Source organism: Chenopodium quinoa, unplaced genomic scaffold (genome assembly GCF_001683475.1).
Source record: "Chenopodium quinoa cultivar QQ74 unplaced genomic scaffold, ASM168347v1, whole genome shotgun sequence".
Classification (NCBI taxonomy): Eukaryota; Viridiplantae; Streptophyta; class Magnoliopsida; order Caryophyllales; family Amaranthaceae; genus Chenopodium; species Chenopodium quinoa.
Window position 1 is genome coordinate 2,280,230 of NW_018745063.1, and position 10,479 is coordinate 2,290,708.

A 10,479-nucleotide genomic window follows, 5' to 3' on the forward strand; every position below is an offset into this window, starting at 1 on the left:
TATCAAAGATTTCAATATTTTGTCAGGAATTTTATTATTATAATCAGTAATTAGATATTATTTGTCAGGAATTATCAAGTATTAGATTATTTATGTCATTTATTATTCAGTCAAACATTGTAATATAAAACTCATATAAAACTAGACTCTTATGATTTATAAAATTAACAGATAAAAATATAAAAGTTTAAGTCAGGTATTGGTCTATAACTTATAATAATTTATCTTTCACTAGTAGAAAAATACAAAAAGGCAACCCCCAAAAGGCACCGGTTCATGCCAAACTGGTGCCAAATACCTGCCTAAAAATGGGCGGAATTTCAGACCAAGAGCAATGGCACCGGTTCAGCTCAAACCGGTGCCAAAAATACAAAGGGCACCGGTTTGAACCGGTGCCACTAAACCGGTTCATCTATATAATTAAAAAAAAACCCGCCCCATATAAACCCAAGAAAACCCTAATCTCCCTCACTTCCTCAGCCGCTCCTCCTTCTCTTTCTCTCTCCTCCTTCTCTTTCTCTCTCCTCCTTCTATCTCTGTTCGATCTCATCTCCTTCTCTCTCTCTTTCTCCTCTTTCGTTCTTCCCAGATTATCCTCCCCTTCTCACTCGTTTCCACCACCAAAGGCCACCACCGAAGAGGCGAAGACCACCACCAAGACCAACACCCAAGACCACCGTTTCGTTCTTCCCAAATTAATCGAGTTCTGGGTTAATTTTCGATTTTATTTTCGATTTTTGTTGGTTAATTAATCGAGTTCTGGGTTATGGCTAGCATTTCAATTTTTCTTGGTTAATTTTCGATTAAAATAATCGTTATTTTGGGTTCATGCATGCGTTTTTGGGGTTGTTTTCTGGGTTTTGTTTTTAGATTTTGAAATTTTTTTCGATTTCAAGTTTTTTTTCTGTGTTTTTTCGATTTAAATTTTTTCTGGGTTTGAGTATTTTTTCAATTTTTGGGATTATTATTTATTTTTCGATTTTGATTCATTTTTCGATTATTATTTGTTTTTCGATTTTTGGGTATTTTTTCATTTTTTTTTTAATTTTCTGGGTTTTTAACTAGTTTTCGATTTTAATTTTTTTTGATTTTTTTTAATTTTCTGGGTTTTAATTTTTTTCGATTTTCTAGGTTTTAATTTAATTTTTTCTTCATTTTCTGGATTTTCTCGATTTTCAGGGTTTTAACTAATTTTCGATTTTAATTTTTTCGATTTTCTGGGTTTTAATTTTTTTTTTATTTTAATTTTTTCGATTTTTTTTTTAATTTTCTGGGTTTTTAACTAATTTTCGCAGCTATTACATTTTAATTGATTTTGTTGGATGAACTAATTGGCGCATGTATACTATTTGCTTTGCAAGCCCAAAATGTTGCACATAATCGAAGAATCAAGAATATTGATTTAGATGTTTGGTTTTTTTTTTTATTGTGATGTTGTAATATGTTTTTTTGATTTATATTGTAGTTCTTTTTTATTTATTTATATGTTGTAATTGTTTAATTTTATAATTCGTATATTGTAAATTTTTCTTGATTATATACTGTAAATTTCGGTTATATTCTCAATGATATTCGATTAATATGTTGTTGTTCTTATTTATTTTAGTCAATTTAATTTTTAAGTGAAAAATGATAACAAAAAAAAAATGATTTTTGGGGGGTTTTTGGCACCAGTTAACCGGCGCCAAAAACTTTGAAATAATTTCATGTGGGCCTTTTTGGCACCGGTTAACCGGTGCCAATTTCGATTTTTGGCACCGGTTTGAACTGGTGCCTTTTTAAACCCCTTTTTGGCACCCCCCAAATTGGCACCGGTTCAAACCGGTGCCTTAGGCCGGGTTTGAACCGGTGCCAAATTCATTTTTTCACGTAGTGTTTTTTTTTTTTGTTTTATTATTGCAGTTAATCTTTCCCATTTGGTACAAAAATCACTACACTCTGATGGTTTTCAATCTTATTCCTGATATAACTCCACATATAGATTGGATAAATAACAGGACTGACATTGATCGTAACAGGACTGACATTGATCGATCTCACTTGTATTTAATTGATAAGTATTTGGTAAGTTTTTTGTCTAGTAACTATTTCATTTTGTTTCTTAAATATTACACTTTTAGATGTTTATATATAAAAATATATATATATTTATATTTACAGATCAGATCTGTTCATCATTTTTTGCAAAGTAAAGGACATCCTTTAGCGGAAATAGTTTCTGACTTGACATGGAATACTCCAATTTTTAGTTGGAAGACTAGCACTGAAAATTATGATTGTGAGCTTTTTGCATTAATGTGTATGCAAAAATACAATGGATTTGATGGAGGACTAGTTGATTTAAAAAGTGTAAGTGTTTTTCTGTCTTGATATTTTTTGTTATTTAAACTAATTATTTTTTAGTGTTTTTATTTCTTTATTTTTGTATAAATTTGCAGAAACAAAATCGGAAGTTGTATAGATGCAGAATAGCATATAATTAGGTTAATAGAGAAGACAATTTTTTGCGCAAGCAATTATGGAATTCTTGCATTGAATTTTCTATTAACAAAGACAAAATTTTAAAAGCTCAGCCTGCAAGGAAGAAGCTTGAGGCTCAATATAAAAAGGATGTAGAAGCTATACAGAAAGAAAAAGATAGGAGATACAAGTTGGAGCAGAAGAAACTACAGGAAATGGAAAAACAGCAGAATATAGACCAAAGTTAGATAATTTTATTTTGTATATCTATTACCTTTTTGTAGTTAAATATTAGGTTTGTTTTGGTTGATAAACTTTGTTTATACATTTATTTATATATGTATATATTTTCCTTTTCCTTAATATTATCAATCAGGTGTACATGCGTGTTTTTGCATAAGTTAGTTTATTTTTATCAAGAAAAACAAAACTCTGTTAGGAGATAATATTTAAGGAATGAGAGAATATTATCAGGGAATAAATCATATTAGTCGGTAATATCATTACTATGTTCAGAAATTATATTTAAGAAATGAGTGATGTTAAACATGTTAGTCAGGAATAGAATTATTTTCTTCAGAAATTTGATTAATTCTGTCGGGAATAATAAAAATTATCAAAACTTAATTTTGATTATAAATCTAAAATATCAAATCAAAATATACTAGAATTAAAAATAATATTTTTTACAAATATTTTTAATGAATAAAAATTATTTGATGAATGTCTCAATATTAAATGAGTTGTGGATTTGGAGTTTTGGTACCAAACTCATTTGGATCTCTAGTTGCTGTTCTTCTTCTTTCAAAATGCCCTCTAATTCTTTTGTTTTTCTTTGGCCTTCCTTTTGTTTTTGGTCGTTTTGGATCTTTTACAGCATTCCTTCTCTCTTGTTCTTCATCAAGCTCACGAATTTTTTCTTCATTTGTTTGGAACACTTTTCTTACAGATTTGTACATTTGTTCCAAAGCATCGTCACATAATTTTGTTGCTTCTTCATTCCCTTGACATATACTTACAAGGTTGTAGAAATTCTTTGTTATTGATTGCCTCCAAGGAGTGTTTATTAATGAATGATCAATAGTTGCATTTCCTAACAAAAAATAAATAAATAAAATAAAAAAATTATTACATTTGTCATAAAATAATATAGGTCAGGAATAAATATATCTATATCAGGAATAATATCATTATTGTCAGTCATAAAAATATATCTATATCAGGAATAAGATTACAATATCAGGAATAAGATATGTATAATCAGAAATAAGAATCTAAATGTCAGGAATAATGTTAAATTTTTCAGTAAAAACAATTTTGTTTCCCCTTGAGTCATAAGTGTTCATGTATCATAAAAAGTTATAAAATATGAAAATATAATATATTTTATGATAAAAAAAGTTATACAAATTTGACTAAAGTCAAAATAAAGTTATATAAAACTGAAAAAGTATTTAATTGCAACTTCAAAAAGTCATAAATATCTTTAAAAAACTGAAAAAGTATTTAATTGCATTATCAAAAAGTCATACTAATCAGATAAAACTGAAGAAGTCATATAATTTCAAAGTAATTTATTCCATCATGAAAAAGTCATAAAAAAAAGACAAATGTCATAATTTCTTCTGTTAAATTACATGTCAATTATTGTTGTTCATACATAACATATTTTCTATTTAAAGGTTGTTTAAATCAAGCTTTTCTATTAAAAACCTTAAATTAACAACCTCTATTGTTTCTATATAAGGTTGAGTCCTATTTTTTCTTTTGTACATTTTTTAAGACAATGGCTGATTTCTATGAAATTTGGCAAAATGTTTTGTTAAGTTCAGATCAATTTATCGGCTTAGTTTGGTAAAAACATTTAGCTTTATACTTTTTTTTTGTTTTGTATCTTAGTAAATATTTAATGTTTTAATTCTATTTTGTGTTTTTTTTTTATTTCAGCCACTTCCTGCAGATTGGAAAAGTTTTCTGTTAAGATTCACAGGTCCCGTTAGAGTCTATCGTGGAAATAATGGAAGATTTTGGGAGGTTAGAGTGTTAAGCGTACCACAAAATACAGGAACCTATGGTGGTTGTTTAATTGATGATGGTTGGATAAGATTTGTATCATCAAATAATATTGTTGAAGGAGAAAGACTGGATATTTATCAGGAAATTTTAGATTTTAACACCAGACAAATCACTGAAAATTGATATTAACACCACCAAAAAAAAATTTATTTTAACACCACATAAAAAAATTAAAATTAGAATTTACCACCAAAATCTTGCTTCTGTTAACGGAACTGTTACTGGGCCCCACTCCAACGGATAGTTTTTACAAATCCTCTTATAAATGCACGATTTTCTCCATTTTTCTTCTTTTGTTAGCAAATTTTTCGATTACGTAAGTTGATTCTGGTCGCATTTCATTCCAAAAGGCAATTTCATATCAAGAATTCTAGGGTTTGCTTGGTACAAGGGAGGAATTTAAGGTAGTAACAGGTATTTTTGTTCATACATCAAAATCGCACCTTCTCTCCAATGTAATGGCAAATTGAGCTTGTTTGGTATTTAATTATTGTTTAAATATGGTTAGTTTAGTAATTTAGTCATGTATTATGCTGGATTTGGTGATTGGATTAGTAATTTAGTCATGTAAATGCACAATTTGCAGGTGTTAGGGTTTAATTGAAAATGAAATTGGGGGTTTTCATGTTAATGAGTTTTAATTGAAAGTTGTTGTTGAGAATATTAATTCGTATGTGTACAAAGCATTAAACGTTATATTCATCCTCAATTGATGCAGATTATGTCTTCTTTGAGCTATTCCCCTTCAAAGGAGAAAAAATGCAACTACGGAGTGGCAATGGTGAGGCTAACTAGCTGGACTAGGGAGAATCCAGGGAGGAAGTTCAGAGCTTGCAAGTTTTTTGATCCAGTCACAGAATCAAGGGGGTGCAAGGTCTTCGAATGGGTTGATCAACCCGATGGGACAGAATGGCAAACAGGGGTAATCAACAACCTCTTGTTGGATAAGAAGCTGCTTAAGGGTGAAGTGAATGAGTTGAAAAAGGAAGTTGATGAAATCAGTGGGCAAAGGAGGTGCCTACTCAATGAAGTTGACAATTTGAAGATGAGATGCAAGGCTTTGAATGCTGAAAGAAAGAGAATGAACAGGGACTGCAAGGCAGGGGGGTCTCTTTAGTGAAGTATTTATGGGTGGGCATGGCTATCTGTATTAGTTTGTCAATTGGTGTAGTTTTCCTAATGGTTAGGGGTGTGTAGTTGTAAGCAAATAGAAGTAGGTGTTTGAATTATCATTTTGTGACTTGAATTGTTGGGATCTTTTGTGTAATGAAATTCCAAATTTCCAAATATTTTAGTGAATGAATTGTTCCTATTTATTATCATGTGGTTGTTGTTCATTCCTGTTGGTTTTAACTTGAAATTGAAAACATGCATGCATTAAAGTAGGGATTGATTGGGGAATTGGTGTAGTGAACATAAATATTCATAAATACTTGCCAAAAGGTTTTTACTTCAACCTGTTTTAATGACAATGACAGCCATACAAAATAAACCTAACCCAAGTTTCTGATTGTTCAAATGTTAATGCTAATGACAACCCAACAAAAAACTGACATAAGTGAAACATAAAAACACATTGTTTTCTAACTATTACATCACTGAGTGAGGTTTACACCCTTGATATTTTGCAGCTTGCCCCTTGTTATCACACCTGTGTGTGATGGTTGTTGAACTAATGTTGTTGCAGGCTGGCTGGAGGAAGCATTGAGCTTTGACTTAACCTGCTGCTTTGCCTTTGGCTGCTTTGCCTTTGGCTGACTTGAGATTGGTTGACTTGAGCTCAGTTTTAGGAATCAATAACTAAGTCAGCTTGCAGAACTAACTTAATACAAGTACAGAAACACATGGTTCAAGTGTTATACCTTTTTGGCAGCTTTGACTTCTTTCTTCTTCCTCTCCTCCACCATCCAAGGAGTATTGGAGGGTGGTCTGCCTGGTGGCCTTGGCTCATCAGTTGCTGGTGCAGCAGGGTTTTTGCAGGTCTTGGCATAATGACCAAAACCTGCACATTTACTGCATTGTTTCTTCCTCTTTGCTGTGTTTGGATGTGCACTTGCAGTAGAGCATTCCCCTGATTCAAGTTTTCTTTTTTTGCTCTTTGGTCTTCCAGGCTGTACCTTAAATGCAGGAGGCTGTGGTTCCCTCATATTCACTCTCTCCCAGTGTTTGGGACCAGGCATGGGTTGGAAACATGGTTCATAAGCCTTCCTGTATGAGTCCATGGTGTAATAAGGGTCCACATATGCCTCTATGTCACCCCTCATGTCCATCATGCATGAATAAGCATGCACACAGGGAATCCCAGTTAGTTCCCAATGATAACAGGTACAAGTTTCCTTTTGTAAGTCCACACACTCTTGATCATCCATCAACTGCACTTCAAATGTTTCATCTCTTGATGGTTGCACAACACACTTCCTAGAAACAAATTCTATCCTAGCCAAGACATTCCTCACATAAGGGGTAAGGTTGCTTGTAATTTGTTTAGAATCCTCCCACTTCTCATTGTTCCTATTCATTACATACCTCCTCATCCATTCCATTTGGGTGAGGATAGGCTTATCTCTGGCAGGCCTGATGACTGCATTGAAAGTCTCACACACATTGTTTAACAACATGTTGGACTTGCAGTTAGATGAAAATGCATGTCTTGACCAAGACTGGGTGGGAATGTTCACCAAATAGTCATATGCCTCTTGTGATAATTCTTTGATAGAGTCCATGGAAAATTTGAAGTTAAATTGACAGTAATGTAAGCAAATTTAGCACAGGAACCAGTTCAAAAGCAAGAAAAGAACAAACATTGAATATGTATGAGAATATTACTTACTTCAGTTGTTGATCTAGCTGCTGCCCAAAACAGTTCCTTGTATGTTGACCCAGGGAATTTGAGCTTGAAGTTTTCCCAAATGTGCCTAACACAGAATCTTTTTTCAGCTTTTGGAACTACATCAGCCATTGCTTCCAGCAGACCCTAGCATATTCATTCACAAATTGAATAAGTTGTCCTAATTACTTACATAAAGATAACATTAACAACTAAAAATGAATATGTAAAAGTAAAAACATGAACTCTTACCTTTTGTCCGTCTGACATTATTGTCAGCCCTGCTCCTTGATCATGTGTGAACATTTCCATAAGGGACTCTAAGAACCAACCCCAACTCTCTTTATTCTCTGCCTCCACTGTTGCCCAAGCTAGAGGGAATAGATTGTTATTCCTATCCTTAGCTACTGCCACCAGGATTTGCCCAGGATATGCACCCTTGAGGTGACAAACATCCACCCCAATCATTGGCCTACAGCCCTTGGCAAAGCCATCTCTCAAAGGCCTCAAACAAATGAACATTCTCAAAAATAAAGGGGGCTCAGGACTGTCTATACCATCCACAACCACATTGCACCCAAAACCAGGGTTATACTTCATCACAGCTCTTCCATAATCCCACACCCTAGCATACTACTCCCTTGCTGAACCAAATATGATGAGTTTAGCCCTACACCTAGCCATCCATGCTTTAAAGTATGTCACCTCAATTCCCAAGTCATTAAGAACCCTAGACCTAATATCCTTAATTCTCCATGCAAAATTACTCCTAAACTCCTCTAAGTACTTGTCTGCTATGTATTCAGCAGTAATCATCCTGTTCTTCTTCACTCTAAGACAAGTGTGTTTCAATTTACAGCTTTTAATTTGCCAAGTTTCTTGCTTCACTAGTTTTGATGCATACACCTTAAAATGACACTTTACTCCCCCCACATATGTACATGCAGGCATTCTACAAGTATAACTGTTGAACTTACAGTCACATCTATACCTACACTGTACTATAATCCTCCTACTGTCATTATGCAAGAAATAAAACTCATACCTCTCTTGTATGGCATGCAGTCTCAATACCCTTCTCAAGATTGCAGCATTCTTGAACTTCTGCCTTAGCTGCAGCTGGATGGGCTTTTGGAAGTCCACATCTTCATTAAACCATGGAGCAGTATCCTCCTCCGAATTAGATCCACACAAGCTTCTGGAACTCTCTGAATCACCATCTTCAGCCTCTTGATTGACCCTGACTGTTCCTATATCCAGGTCATCTTTCAGATCTGACCTCTTATCTTTAACAACACCATGATCTATGCCACTACCCTGCAGTTTCCTCAAAGTCTTGTTAACCTTCTCTAGGATCTCCTTATACCCTTCAATAAATCATTCTTCATCCCCTTCATCAAATTCTTCTTCACCTGGTTCCCAATCTAAGTCATCATCACTGTAATCTGAGCTAGAGTAATCAGATTTATTGCCACCAACATCCTGCTCTTCAAACACCAATGCTTTAGCCTTTACTGAGGCTTTACCTTTCACCTTACTCTTCTCTTTTGAACTACAAGACACTCCAGCTTCTGCAACCTTCCCCTTTAATTTCTGCCTCAACAAATTCTCCCTTGGTGGACTTTCCTCCCTTTCAGTTTCAGTCTTCTTAAACCTAGGGCTACTCCTATTACTGGCAGTAGAAGTACTTTGACCCTTCCTCCCTTTTTTACTAACCTTATCCTTTGGGTGGGGATTGGGTTGGGCCTGAGTTATGGGCTTCAAATTAGGCTGTACTGTGACAAAGACTTCAACATACCCCTCTCCATTTCTAGTCTCTAAAAGGCCCCTCACTTCATCACTATTGATTAATTCTCTTCTACCAGTGTTAAAGGTTTTCCCCTTTTGCCTATACCAACAGTTGAAATACACATGCACCTCCATATCACCATTAACAAATCCATGAATTGCAGCTGACCTAATCTCCTGTACATCCAACTTAGACACTTGGACTTTTCTTCTCCAATAACACCACCCCCCACACCAACAAAGCAACTGTCTATCTTTGCTAACTCTTTTAGGGACAAAAGCACCCCCCCACTCTTAGACAGATGTCAACCATATTTTCATTGTCACCCATTATCTACCCACCAATAACACAGATAGAATAGTATTATTAAAAGCAATATAATAGCAACACATTACTAATCAACTACACTAATTGAATATTTAACTACAAAGAATCCAGTCCAACATGCATCAATAAACAAATCACACATATACATTCAATTCACATAAACCCCCATTAGTTAATCCCAAATTTCAACCTAAACCACTAATTAACCTAATTCGCATAATCAATTTCAAAATATTCGATTTTTCTAGGGTTCTCTGTTTCAATTGCAAAAAGTAACCCCAATAAAGCATATTGCAAAATTGACATCAACCATTCACCAGTAATTGCTGTAAAAAGATTAAAAAAAAGATACCTTCTTTGGAATCTATCAAATGTAATTGTCAGATCGCCAACAACTTTCTCCCTTTTTTGAAGATGAATGACGAAATCGATCCTCGAAGGCTATTCTTCTGCAACAATGACAGCTCCCTTGTACTCTGGTATCCCCGACCACACAATTTTAAGAAATTGAATGCCCTAGATGAAGATATTATTTTGAGTACATGAAGAATCAGAGAGAATTCAATGAAGATGGTTGGAAGTAATCAATGAAGAAGGAAGAATCGTGTTTACTATGTCTGAAAATTGGAGGTAAACCTAAAACATGGGACCCACGTCAATTTTCCGTCACAGAAACCGTTATCTGGTGGTAACTTCTAATTTTAATTTTTTTTATGTGGTGTTAAAATAAATTTTTTTTTTTTGGGTGGTGTTAATATCAATTTTCATTGATTTGTAAGGTGTTAAAATCTAAAATTTCCTATTTATCATGATAATGATTCAAATTTTTACATTAGAGTTTTTCGCCCTAATGGTAATGAGAAGGTTCCTACTGAAGTAGAAAATGATATTAATGTATAAGTTTATTTGTAAAGATTATATTAATTAGTTTACAATAAGTTTGTAATAAATAAGTTCATATTAATAAAAAAAATAATAATATTTATAGCAAGTATAAAAT

General features: G+C 33.5%; 1 protein-coding gene across 1 annotated transcript; it reads right to left on the bottom strand.

Annotated features, from left to right (window-relative positions):
* Window positions 1–6,392: 6,392 nt before the first annotated feature.
* Window positions 6,393–7,963, bottom strand: LOC110709314. Its single transcript, XM_021887526.1, has 3 exons — window positions 7,616–7,963; window positions 7,363–7,510; window positions 6,393–7,243 (listed from the first exon to the last, which is right to left on the bottom strand). The coding sequence occupies exons 1-3, from the start codon at window positions 7,961–7,963 to the stop codon at window positions 6,393–6,395; spliced, it is 1,347 nt and encodes a 448-aa protein (XP_021743218.1).
* Window positions 7,964–10,479: the final 2,516 nt, after the last annotated feature.

Excerpts from the sequence above, each read along its gene's own strand:
- LOC110709314 (XM_021887526.1), bottom strand. The coding sequence starts at position 7,963 with ATGAAGTATAACCCTGGTTTTGGGTGCAATGTGGTTGTGGATGGTATA. Across the intron at positions 7,511-7,615 it reads TAATGTCAGACGGACAAAAG|GGTCTGCTGGAAGCAATGGC; the intron begins GTAAGAGTTCAT and ends TGAATATGCTAG. Across the intron at positions 7,244-7,362 it reads TAGATCAACAACTGAAGTAA|AATTATCACAAGAGGCATAT; the intron begins GTAATATTCTCA and ends ACTCTATCAAAG.